This window comes from Tamandua tetradactyla, chromosome 7 (assembly GCF_023851605.1).
Source record: "Tamandua tetradactyla isolate mTamTet1 chromosome 7, mTamTet1.pri, whole genome shotgun sequence".
NCBI lineage: Eukaryota > Metazoa > Chordata > Mammalia > Pilosa > Myrmecophagidae > Tamandua > Tamandua tetradactyla.
This window is the reverse complement of record NC_135333.1, coordinates 94,508,949-94,523,047: the sequence shown is the minus strand read 5'-3', so window position 1 is coordinate 94,523,047 and position 14,099 is coordinate 94,508,949. Positions and strand designations below refer to the sequence as shown.

Genomic DNA, 14,099 nt, shown 5'->3' with positions numbered 1-14,099 from the left:
TAAAGGAAGAGATTGTCTTAGAAAACTATCTTTAATTGACAGTACCAGCCAAAAACCCTAATGGTTTTTTATATGACTATTTTTTCAACAATAAAATCCTATAAATACCCACAGTAAAACTAATAATGGTAAAAAATGAGCAAATATATACCAAAGAAAAGATAAGTTAATTTTCTTACATAGCCCACTCATATAGGACATAGTGTGCATTTTGAATACAGTCAAATCACAAAATATTTAAATGAGTAAGAGGTTATGTTCTTTGAATTTTCAATAAGCTCTTTTCGCCTCAAACTTCAGTAGTGACATGTGAAATACAACCTCCTTGTGGGGCAACAATGCATGTTCATCCTCTTGTCACTTCCAAAAAGCTATGGAAGTTTTGCCCACTCTGAGGGGCCTTAGGAACCCCGCCTTATGTTTCGCCTTTAAAATCTTTACATTTTTAGTGGAGAGGATAAAATGATAAATGTGATTTTTGTTTCTAAACAGTAGTTCTGATTGCTGTGAGGTTTACTTATGCATAGTTAGGATGAGTCCAAATTGTGTCCCTTCAAGTATCCTGAATGTCCAAACAAATCCAATAAACAAATAATACATGGTATATGCACAATAATGCCTTTCAAAATTTTTTTAAAAATCCAAATTCTGAGGCAAATTTCCTCTAAGTATTTAAGACATATGTCTGAGACATGTTTGTTGAAAGCATCCATGGCAGAGTGGTGTTAGAGGACACTTTAATATTGTGGTTAGTTTTTAGTTTTAATAAATGAGTTCATGTAAATAAAACCCAACAAAGAAACATAGCCTTTAATTTTCTGGATTTTCCCTTTGTCCTTAGAGGTGGTAGTTCTGTTTTGGGGGTTAAATATAGGAAGTGTTAACTATGAATCCATAAATCTATTTGATTTTTTGTGCCCACAAAATGAAGACTAACGAAAATATAATCTGTGTAACAGCAGTTTATAGCCATGATCATACATACAAGAGAAAAAAAAAAAAGAGCCTCTGCACTGAGGGATTATGTCGAGATACATGTATCTAAAAGTGATCAATAGCAATGTACTGCATCTTATACATTTTTTAATGTAAGAGCAAAAATTACCAAGAACAATTTTATTAGTTCTTGATTCCTCTACATTTTAAGGGGAATTAAGTTCTCATACCAGTGATTCTAAGAAGCAAAGAATATGATGATGTTTTCCACTTACTTCATACCCATTCAAGTGAAACCACATAACTTTTAATTATGGTGGAATAGAACTGATCTGTTTTTGGCATGTTCATAAAGAACATTTTATTTATTAATACAGGAATTTTTTCTGGAGATTGATATGTTTAAGCTTAATACAGTGCTTTATATTTTTACTTGGAATCTCCCCCTCCATTTTTTCTTGTTCTGTACAGATTATCAACGCCTGATGACTGTGGCAGAAGGCATCACCACACTTTTGTTCCCGTTTCAATGGCAGCATGTTTATGTACCCATCCTCCCTGCTTCACTGCTCCATTTTCTTGATGCTCCTGTCCCTTATTTGATGGGCCTTCAGTCAAAAGAAGGAACTGACCGTTCCAAACTAGAACTTCCTCAAGAGGTAAAATTTATAATGGATGATGAAGCATTTGTTGTTTATTGATATAGGTCAAGGCTACTACTTTCTTTAGCAGTGCTTCTGTCCAAATTGTGTCCCTTCAAGTGTCCTGAATGTCCCAAACAAATCTAGAGTAGAGCCTGAGCCATAGAATGCAGATCCTGACTCCTGATGATGACTACCACATGGCCATTAATTAAACATGGTTTAGAACAGGACAATGCCAAGTTCTCACAAGTATAAATTTGTGAAGAGGGAGTACTAGTGACATTACTTCACTCCTTTATTACTCTAATAACAATTCATTTCTTTTCCCCACTTGTGTTATAAATTCTGTTTTTAAACAAGCCAGCTCAAATTTTAACAACCTGTAAAATTATTGCATTAGTTAAGGTGAATCTAAATCTTGACATCAAGTAAGAAGTAATTCCTTTCGATCAGCCAGGGAGAATGGAAATATCTAATACTTTAATAATCCCTGTTTTCAGACCTAAGGCCAGTTCTCAACTTGTGTTCTAAATGTAAACTTGGCTAGGTAGTTGAGATAAAAATTCTAACCACTGGCTAATATGGTATCATAAGGTTACTATGCTTTCTGTATACTGTATTTTCAAATATTGTTTAAGAGGAAAATAAAAAGAATTCTTGAAAATATTTTTAATCCAAATTTTAGCCGTTGTTAATATACTCAATTAAAATGTGAAACCTTTCCAATTAAATATTGATGAGTGTACCACAGTCTATTAAAAAACATGAAGTGGTTAATTACATTACATGATTAGCTATTTAATTAGCACCTTTCTTAGTAAAATATCTCATGCTGTGCTTCGTTTTATTTGCTCTTGTTTCCCATAGAGATTCTAATTTTAATAGGTGAATTTAAATAACATATTAAGCCTTAGCTATGTGAATATTATAGCCATTAATGATTGCTGTAGTCATCCATTGCTTATTTTTATTCTGATAGGTTTTCCACTACCAAAATTAACATTTCTATTAATGGGGAAATAGTTTTATTCAGGTCATATAAAATATATGTATAAACTGTCTTGCTTTTCTTGGGTTTATGTACGTGATCTGCTCTTTTCTCCCTGATTTACCTCCTTTCTTTCCTTTGAACTCTCTTGTTTTATCTTTCTTTAAATTAGTCTGAGTATATGGTTGGTTCAAAGAAGTATAAATCCTTTAAATTTTCATAGAAAAGTATAGACTAACAATACATTTTGTTTTAAAGACTTCAGCATTGTTTTTTTTTAAAATATATTTTTATTGACAAATCTTCACACACATACAGTCCATACATAGTGTACAATCTTTGGGTCACAATATCATCATATATTGTATATTCATCACCATGATCATTTTTAGAAAATTTGTATCACTCCAGAAAAAAATAAAAAGAAAAGAGAAAACTCATACATCGCATATCTGTTACACCTCCCCCTCATTGACCACTAGTATTTCAATCTACCCAATTAATTTTACTCTTTATCCCCTCTATTTATTTATTTTTATCCATGTTTTTTTTACTCATCTGTCCATACCCTGGATAAAAGAAGCATCAGACATAAGGTTTCCACAGTTACACAGTCACATTATAAAAGCTATATCCTTACACAATCGTCTTCAAGAATCAAGGCTACTGGAACACATCTCAGCAGTTTCAGGTATTCCTTCTAGCCATTCCAATACACGATAAATTAAAAAGGGATATCTATATAATGCATAAGAATAACCTCTAGGCTAACATTTTGACTCTGTTTAAAATCTCTCTAGCCACTGAAACTTTGTTTTGTCTCATTTCTCTCTTTCCCCTTTTAGTCAAGAAGGCTTTCTCAACATTGACACGTTTTCCTTTCTTGTTGAGTGTCTAGTCTAATTTGTTGATATTTTACAAGACAATCTGCTTTAGGTGTATATTCCAGTTTGAAAGGATGTATGTACCCTAGAAAAGCCATGTTTTAATCCTAATCCCATTTTGTAAAGGCGGCTGTTTCTTCTAATCCCTATTCAGTACTGTATGTTTGAAACCTTAACTAGATTATCTCCCTGGAGATGTGAGTCAATCAAGAGTGGTTGTTAAACAGGATTAGGTAGAGACGTGTCTCCACCCATTTTAGGTGGGTCTTGATTAGTTTACTGGAATCCTATGAAAGAGGAAACATTTTTAAGAAAACAAGAGATTCTGAGAGAGCAGAACAATATGGCCATGAGAAACAGAGACTCTACCAGCCAGCGACCTTTGGAGATGAAGAAGGAAAACATCACCCGGGGAGCTTCATGAAACAGGAAGCCAGGAGACAAAGCTAGTAGATGACACTGTGTACACCATAGGCCCTTTCTGAGACAGAAACCCTGACTGTGTTTGCCATGTGCCTTTCTGCTTGAGAGAGAAGCCCTTAACTTCATCGACCTTCTTGAACCAAGGTATCTTTTAGGTTGGACATTTCTAGAGACTTGCTTTAGTTTGGACATTTTTATAGGCCTAAAAGCTGTAACTTGCAACTTATTAAATTCCCCCTTTTAAAAGCCATTCCGTTTCTGGTATATAGCATTCTGGCAGCTGGCAAACTAAAACAGATTTTGGTACCAGAAGTGGGATGCTGTTGTGGTTTGCAAATGCCAAACATGTTAGAATGGCTTTTTAAATGCATAAGGGGAAGATTTTGGAGGAGTTGTAAGGAGCTTCATAGAGAAAGCCTAGAAGGGACTGTTGGTAGAAATGTGGACTCAAAAGATACTATTGATGAGGCTTTAGACAGAAATGAGGCACATGTTATTGCATACTGGAAGGAAGGTGATCCTTGTTTTAAAATGGCAGCTAATCTTGCAAAATTGACTAATGGCTTTGGCCAGAAAGCAGATATTAAAAGCCATGAACTTGGATATTTAGCAGAAGAGATTTCCAAATTAAATGTGGAAAGTGCAGCCTGGTTTCTCCTCACAGCTTATGGTGAAATGTGACAGGAAAGAGATAAGCTGAGAACTGAAATCTTGAGTACAAAGAAACCAGAAATTGATGTTCTGGAAAATTCTGGGCTTTCAGGAGGGGAAACCCCAGAGAGTGGTGTCCCATGTGAGGATTTGGTCAAATGCAGAACCAGTCAGCCATTTCAGAGAAAGCCAGGATAGGACATGGAGTTATACAGGAAGGATTTATGAAAACTCCATATGTCTGATGGGCACAATCTGAAGCTACTGCAAAGAAAGCCAATGAGAGTGTTGCGGAATCTGTATAAAGAACCACTGCCAGTCAGCACTGAGAGGGACAGAGAAGGGACACACTGGAGGGAAAATAACTTCAGAGGCAAAAACCATGGAAGCTGGTGTCTGAAGTAAAGAAGCCTCGGGCCAAGAGAGTGGACCGTCCAAGCACGTGAAGAGGGTGAGTTTGCCCTGAAGGCAGAGGGTGGCCCTTCCATCTCATTGCTGTTTAAGAGTCATGCCACCTCAGGTCTTGGAGTGGTGAAGCACATTCCTTGGGGTTTGGGGAGAGCCTGGCTGCCACCACATGGAAGGGTTGAGCATGTGCCCCGGAGATGGCAGAGAGCCCAGGTGCAGTCCCGATACTTGAAGAGGGTGGAGAAAAAGGTGGTCTTCCCAGTGTCCCTCAAGGTTGTGTTCAGAGAGAGGCAGGCCTCCGCGTAGGCCCTTGGAAAGGGTGGGAATGCTGCTTTCTAAAGCCCCGAAAGTAAATGACTCTCAGACTTCAAAATCTAATGGACTTTGCCCTGCAGATTTTCGAAACTGTTTGGGTCTGTTGACCCCTGTGCTCCTTCCTCCTTATGGAAATGGGTGTATATATCCTATGACTGTTCCTCCTTTGTATATTAGCAGTAAATAACTTGTTCTGAGTTTCACAGGTCCAGAGCCAGAGAATAATTTTGTCTTAGAACAGACCATGCTGTAACTAACTTTGATAGAAGATTATAGTGTTTCTAATTTTGTATTTCATTTGTGTTGCTACTGAAATGGTTTAAGGATTTCTGATATTGTGGTGGAATTAATGTATTTTGTGTATGAGAAAAACATGTCTTTTTTAGGCTCCAGAAGGTAGAATGTGCCAGTTTGAAAGGCTGTATGTACCCTAGAAAAGCCATATTTTGATGCTAATTCCATTTTGTAAAAGTAGCTGTTTCTTCTAATCCCTATTCAGTACTGTATGTGTGAAACTTTAATTAGATTACCTCCCTGGAGATGTGAGTCAATCAAGAGTGGTTTTAAACAGGATTAGGTAGAGACGTGTCTCTACCCTTTTTAGGTGGGTCTTGATTAGTTTACTGGAATCCTATGAAAGAGGAAACATTTTTAAGAAAGCAAGAGATTCTGAGGGAGCAGAACGACATGACCACAAGAAGCAGAGAGTCTACCAGCCAGTGACCTTTGGAGATGAAGAAGGAAAATATCACCCAGGAAGCTTCATGAAACAGGAAACCAGGAGAAAAAGCTAGCAGATGAAGCTATGTTCATCATAGGCCCTTCCAGCCAAGAGAGAAACCCTGACTATGTTTGCCACCTGCCTTTCCACTTGAGAAAGAAACCCTTAGCTTCATCAGCCTTCTTGAACCAAGGTATCTTTCCCTGGATGCCTTAGATTGGAGATTTCTAGAGATTTGCTTTAGTTTAGACATTTTTATAGGCCTAAAAGCTGTAACTTGCAACTTATTAAATTCCCCCTTTTAAAAGCCATTCTGTTTCTGGTATATTGCATTCTGACAGCTAGCAAACTAGAACAGTGTAAAAATACTGTTTTTCCATTTTTGCATGAGTAATAATTATTGAGAATTTTTTAAACACCACGTTGGTATATCATAGTAGGAAACTTTTTGGGCCTCTATGTCTTTGTGCCTCCTCTGACTCTAAAGTTAGAAAATCATTACAAAATTATAAATGCAGTATAATTTATACGTACAGTAATATCTTTTATTTTTTAATTTTTCATTCATAAAATGAAAAACACTAATAAATATATACTTATCAACTCATAGATTACATATATAATGAGATACTTGAATCAGCTATGAAAATAGTTCTGCGTATAAGCTATAAATTAGTACCTTGTTATTTTAGAAGCAAAAGCTAACAATATATCACCTACCTCTGGTATCATTTACAGTGAGATGAAATCATCTATTTCATATAATTTGGGAGGGGGCATGTAGGTATAAAAATACCAAAATACCAATTTTAAGAAGTGACTTAAATTCACTCACTAGTGATACTTCCCTCCCCCTTTACCTGAAAACTCTAAAATAAAATAATGGTCAAAAATAGTAACAGCTTTTAGAATAGCTATAAAAATGACAGCTTTACAAAAGGTTATTTTAAAAAGATATGATTTTAGTTAGCTAAATCATGTAACTATATAGACTTAAAATTAACCACCCTCTCATTTTCCCCAAAATTCCATAGGCATAGGTGGTTCCTATCTGTCTTGTCCTGAGATTGTGAAGAAATGTCTGAAATGTTCAGCTCTGGCTTACTGTATCAGAGTTGTCCAGTGATAGGGAACCAATAGTGTGTGTGTGTATGTCTTTGTGTCTTATTTTTCAAAATTGGCCCATTCAATTGTGGGATTGGTAAGTCTGAAATTTGTAATGTAGGCCAGCAGGCTAGAAATTCAGGCAGAGTTAATGTAGTCTTCAGGCAGAATTTCTTTTCTTTGGGAAATCTCAGTTTCTGCTTTTAAGGCCTTCAAATGATTGGATGAGGCCCATCCACATTATCAAAGGTACGGTCCTTTACATAAGGTCAACCGACTGTAGATGTTAATCATATCTACAAAATACCTACACTGCAACATCTAAACTAGTGTTTGACCAAGCATCTGGACACCATAGCCTTACCAAGTTAACAGATAAAATTAACCATCACACTTACCCTCACACTGGCTTAACTTTAGCCACTGAGAAACTAGATCCTTTAGTAAGCCTGAAGAGAAGCTGTCGTGGCCTCACATTCATGGCTACTTTGTCCCTGCTACTTTGTCCCCTTCTTCTTCTTCCTCCTTGCATTTTTAGGACTCCCCAAATGACTATCTCTGTGAGCCTTATTTATTCATTCCCCAAATAGTTGACTCATGCACTACTTATTGGGTCAAATACAGTGGGAGGTATCAAGATAAATAAGAGATAATCCCAGCCTTCTAAAAAGTTTTTACAAATATTAGTAATACAGATTTAAAAAAATATGTTGTTAAGAGTAATGACTTGTTTGGCAGTTTCTGCAGGAAGCTAAGTATAGAGTTGCCTTATGACCTGGCAAAGCCTCTACTCAGGATATATTCAGATCTGAAAGCAGGGATGTGAACAGACATTTGCACACCATTGTTCATAGTGGCATTATTCACAATTTCCAAAAGATGGAAAAGTTCCAAGTGTCCATCAATGGGTGAATAGATAAGCAAAATACAGCATATATATATACACAATGGAATATTTTTTAGCAGTAAGAAGGAATGAAATCCCAAAGCTTGCAACCATATGGATGAACCTTGAGGATATTATGTTAAGTGAAATGTCAGTTACAAAAGTACAAATATTATATGATCTCATGGATATGAGCTGATTATAATATGTAAACTTATAGACATAAAATACAGAATATAGGCTACCAGGAGATAGAATAAGACTAAAGAGTGGGGAGCAGTTGCATAATATGTGCAGAATGTTTAACTAGGGTGAACTTAAACGTTTGAAAATGGATAGCGTGTTATTGTGAGAATAATTAACAGTGCAGAGTCTTGTATGAGCGTGGTGGAAGGGGGAAGTTTAGAGTCATGTATGTCATCAGAAGAAAAGTTGTAGGATAAAGCACGGGAATGTATAACATAGTAAATCTTATAGTGGACAGCGTCTGTGATTATTTAAAACTGTACAAGGAGTTAATGATAGAGGGTTAGATGGGTAAAAATGTACCTGTTGCAAACTGTGGACTATAGTTAGCAGTAATATTCTAATACTCTGTTATCAAAGTAACAAATACATCACACCAGAGTCTGGGAGAATTAGGGTTTTCTTTTTAATTTTTATTTCTTTTTTGGTTTAATGAAAATGTTCTAAATTTGATCATGGGGATGTATGCATAATTATATGATACTATGAACCAGTGATTGTATACTTCAGAAGGTTTCAATGGTATGTGAATATATTTCAATAAAATTGCATTAAAAACTGAAAAAAAAATAAAGTAATGACTTAACTAAGAATATACAGAGGAGATCAGAACGACTTTAGGGTAGGGACATAGGAAGGCTTCTCAGAGTTAAACTTCACACACCTGTTCCCTTTTTTGGGGGGACTATCTTTTTTGTATCATCACAGTCAACTTTTTTTTTCTTTTTTATGAAAAATAACATATACAGAACAATAAATTTCAAAGCACATCACAACACTTAGTTGTAGAACAAATTTCAGAGTTTGGTATGGGTTAAAATCCTCCAATTTTCGGTTTTTACTTCTAGCTGCTCTGAGATACTGGAGAGTAAAAAAAAAAAAAATCAATATAATGATTCAACAATCACTCATTTGTTAACCTCCACCTTCTCAGTATAACTCCACCATCACCTTTGATCTTTCTCCCAGTCTTTAGGGGTATTTGGGCTAGCCCATTCTAATGTTCCCTTATTTTTGAGGAAGGTTTTTTTGTTTTTAATTGAAAGTAATTACATATTAAGAATGCTTGTGGGCAATATTAATATTGATCAATAGAAAATTTGAAATATTTATCCCAAAGCAATGTAAAATTGAGATGTCAGGTATATTTTTCATTGTAATATAATTTTTAAAATTTAATAGTGTTAAAGGGGTGATTTATCAGAATGTCTTAGTTTATTGAGTTTTTGCTTATTATAAAGAAAGGGATTTTTGGTTTTCTACAATAAATTTTCATAATACAAATTCATATTTCCTTAATGTAATTTATGATACTCAGAGCCCCAACTTACCCCCCTCTAAGTAGTCACCGTAGGGTATAAGAGGCTCTTATGGGAACACAAAGACAGGCCAGTAGCTGTGGTGCTGAAGCATCAGCAGTAATACATAATCATAACATGTTTTAAAATTTCAGAAAATGTATCATTTTGGAGGGAAGGAGGAGAAGGATAGAAAAGAACAGGAGGAAGGTGTTAATGAAAGAGAAAGTGCATAATTTAAGTGCTGAGGGACTGTTGGTTACTTATTCATATTAGCAAATTAATGAATTTTTTTCTTTCATTTTTAAAGATACTGCATCATCCATTATCCATTTGAATAGTGGCAACCTACTTTCTCTTTTTAAGCTTTTCAGTATATTGCTTTCTAGAGACACATATATAAAGATGTGAATTTAAAGAAAGCTCTTGTAGGCAACATTGCTGTCTTCAACAAGATAAAATTATTTCAGTTCTTTTTTTAAGAAAAACCACTGCCATTAGAGATGAGGAAAATGGGGCTGGGGGGGATCCCTTAAGCCACCAGGCCATTTCAGAATGCACATCCAAAGCATGTGTCAGGAAGTCATCTAATTATTCTTGGGCCTTGGTTTCCTCATCTGCAAAATTAAAGAGTTGAATTCCAAGGTTACTCAGGCTCTAAAAATCATTTATGACCTATTTTGGAATTGGGGAAACCTTGAGGAGTTTTAGGTTGGCTTTATTTGGAAAATCTATATACTTGTTCATCAACATCTAGCATGCAAAGCAGGATTAAAGGAGAAGCAAAGACCCAACTGTGCTCTCCCCATTTCACCTCATCTTGCTATTTAGGATCAGAAGGATAGAATGAATGTGGGCTTGGGGGACGGGGGTGGGCAGCCCTTGTGGGCTTGGGGGACAGGGGTGTGGGCAGTGGGTGAAGCATCTATTTTACTTATTGACTTCTACACCCAAAGTGCCCCATGTTCAGCCATTTACGTAATATGAATTATTTTATGTGGTGGGCTGTACCTTTTTCCCTAAAAAATCTAACTACCCAGTCTTCCTTTTGACTCACAATCTTGTTCTAATTAAGAGGGTATGGCTATAGAATTCCTGAAACTGTTGAGCTGTGTTCTAGTAGCCTTGATTGTTGAAGACAATTGCATAACAATATAGCTTTTATAATGTGACTGTGTGTTGTGAAAACCTTGTGTCTGATGCGCCTTTTATCCAGAGTACGGAGAGATGAGTAAACAAATATGGATAATAAATAATAGGAGGACAAAGGGTAAAATAAATTCAGTAGATGGAAACACTAATGGTCAATGAGAGGGGAGGGGTAAGGTGTATGGAATGCATGAGTTTTTTCTTTTTCTTCTTAGGTCTTTTTCTGGAGTGATGCAAATGTTATAAAAAATGATTACGGTAATGAATACACAACTAAGTGATGATATTGTGAGCCATCGATTGTACACCTTGTATAGAATGTGTGTGTGTGAAGATTTCTCAATTTAAAAAAAAATAGTAAAATTTTTTTTACAGTTTAAAAAAGTAGAGAGCATAAGGAGTAAAATCTGTTGGGTAGATTGAAATACTAGTGGTCAATGAGAGGATATCTGAGTTTTTTCTTTTTTCTTTTCATATCTTTTTCTGAAGTGATGCATATGTTCAAAAAATAATCATGGTGATGAATACACAACTATGTAATGATAGTGTGAACCATTGATTTTATACCTACAATGAAGTACCTGAGGGTTAGTCTAACTTTATACAGGCCCCTTGAATTTCCCATATAGTACTTGACAAATATTTAAGCATTTTTTATGCCACCATGGGTGTAGATCAAGATCTAGAATGTAAGCAAACAGAAAAAATTTTCCTCTGATTTCTGCCACATCTTTTCCTCAACCTAAAAATATCTTATGAGTCAACTCTTAATTATTCATTGGTTCATTACTTACGTGCACTTGCTTCTACAACCTTTCTCTGTCTCATGCTGTTGTCTAATGACTTCTGAAGTGGTTTTGCTATCCAGGAGGTTGAAGTTAATTTTGGATAAAATGAAAATTTGTGGATTATCTTTGAATTGGGTTGATTATTGCCAATTTCATCCCATTGTTTTTTAATGCTACAACTGCTAAATTTAGAACTGTTGATTCTAAATTACAGATGATATTAGGACACTTAAATGTCATAGAAAGTTCATGCTCATTCAGTTAGCATTTTACCTGGTGGCTTCTTTTTTAAAGGCACTATGAGTCTTTACTCATTTAGGAATACCTAATGGCACCAAATATTAGAGAATTATGTCTAGATTGTAATAAATTGCTGAGACCCAGAGAAGATTATTTATATATATTAAATATGCTATTGAAATATCAGTAAAGGAAAAAATACCTTAAAAAGAGTCATTAAAAAATGAAAATAAAAAGGAAAGAGATTCATTTTTAAAAAGTAAAATATTCTCATCCTTGAGATAGTTAACATAAAAAGTATCATAATTTATGCTTTTGTTTATAATAGCTGGCAAGAATATTATAGAATATAAAATTCCTTTATTTTAAAACCTTTACATTTCTTTTTTCTCTTTCAGGCTAATTTGTGTTTTGTAGATATTGACAACCATTTTATTGAGTTGCCTGAAGAATTTCCACAATTCCCGAATAAGCTAGATTTTATCCAGGAACTCTCTGAAGTTCTTCTTCAATTTGGAATCCCTCCTGAGGGCAGCCTGCATTGCAGTGAGAATGCCACCAAACTGAAGAATCTGGTTCTGAAAGACTTGGTCAATGACAAAAAAAATGGCAATGTCTCCACTAATAACATCAGCATGTATGAATTACTGAAGGGCAATGAAACCATAGCCCGCCTCCAGGCTTTAGCCAAGAGGACCGGTGTGACTGTGGAAAAAATGGACCTCTCTGCCTCTCTGGATGAAAAAGAAAAGGATTTAAAAGTGCAGTGTGAAGAGGCAGAACTAAGGGACTACAAGCTCAATGTACAGCTCCGAGAGGTCTTTGCTAACCGCTTTACGCAGATGTTTGCAGATTATGAAGCTTTTGTGATTCAGTCTGCCCAGGATATGGAATCCTGGCTCACCAACCGGGAACAGATGCAGAACTTTGACAAAGTAAAAAGAACTGTGATTTCCCTTTTTAATTTTGGTTTTTAGTGGGCTGTGTTATTAATTTTGCTAACTTTTTAAAAACACATTTCTCCTTCCCATTAAGAATTTTTTTTTACCAGTATTTTGCACTAGATAAAATAATTTCACAAGAAGGCAAATCAACCCATTCATTAAGCTAGCCATTGAATTGTGTGTTAAACTGCCTTTAATATCATTTTTAATTTTCAGTACTTCAAAGGTGCTTAAATTATAGAAACACTCAGATTTTACAAGTTTTTCAAGTCTATTAACACTATCTGACCTTGTAATGGTTTTACTCTTATATTATGATCAAGTCTCTAGTTAAATGAGGACAGTTCCTTTTCTAATAAATCCTTGTCCTTATATCTTGTCTTCAACTTAAATTGAAGTCACAATCTGTCCATGTAAAAGTAACAAAAACTTTAGATTCAGAATCCAAATTTTGAACTCATTCTAGGATCAAAAGACAGAATGAATAAATAAATTAGGTTTTATGACTGTAAATCTCAAGTTCTTTCCCAAAGTTTTAGGTAGAGAAAGTCATGACACCAGCTTTCACTTGCCTTCCTGAAGCTTTTTTGTAAGGTTCACTATAGAGTATTTTTTTTGTCAGGTCAGATTTTCTTGATGTAACCCCTAGATTTGTTTTTCAGACAAAGGTATTTAGGGTTATGCATAACTCTTTCAGGTCCCCAAGATACAGTTCAGTCCCCTGCCTCTGTGATTGCCTATGCATGATATTACTGTTAGAACAAATTATGGCTTTTCACTGTATTTTTCTATCACGAAAGACCTCCCAAAGGGTCTAATACACTTAGGAGTCTAATTAACAGTCTTGGAACATCTGACAAAAAAGTATTAACTAAAAATTTATATAGAGTTGGATAATCTAGAGAACTGTTTTCTGATTTCATCAGGTATTTTTTTCTGGTGTAAGGTATATACCCCCTTGAGCAATTAAGTGCTAATGCATTTTATGCTTGAGGAAACTTCTTTAATAAATTAAGAATCTTTCACTTCTCCAGATGTATTACTACTCTTAAATTCCTTTCTTACTAAGCTTGACCTTTTTCCATTTGTTTTATCTAACTTGGAACTAATCTGTATATACTCACAATTTATCCTTAGGGCAGTTCATATTCTTATCTAAATTGAGAACTGGTACTTTCTTCCTACTTAATCTTTATGTAGCTTCAAACTATAAATGGAATTCTTTTTATATAACCCCAAGAGAAGTGAAAATTTCATGTTGGATTCCAGAGGGCTTGTAAAAATCTTATTTTTCACTAGGAAATTTTGCAGAAATATCAACATATCATTCCTGCAAGTCAAGTCTTTGCTGTAGTCCATGAAGGTCTCTATATCAAAAGCCAGACATTTGACCCATTAAAAATGGGGCAATGTTCTATAAAAATAAAAATTAGCATTTATCTATGAATTGCCTTTTCAAAAGGTGAGCTCATTT

General features: G+C 35.1%; 1 protein-coding gene across 3 annotated transcripts in view; it reads left to right on the top strand.

Moving 5' to 3' along the window:
* DENND5B (DENN domain containing 5B) overlaps window positions 1-14,099 on the top strand; it is a 269,467-nt gene that overhangs the window by 113,882 nt on the left and 141,486 nt on the right. For all 3 annotated transcript variants that reach the window (XM_077170450.1, XM_077170452.1, XM_077170453.1), the window contains 2 exons: window positions 1,408-1,595; window positions 12,080-12,616. In XM_077170450.1, the coding sequence (XP_077026565.1) occupies window positions 1,408-1,595; window positions 12,080-12,616 (725 nt within the window). The remainder of the gene's footprint in view (window positions 1-1,407; window positions 1,596-12,079; window positions 12,617-14,099) is intronic.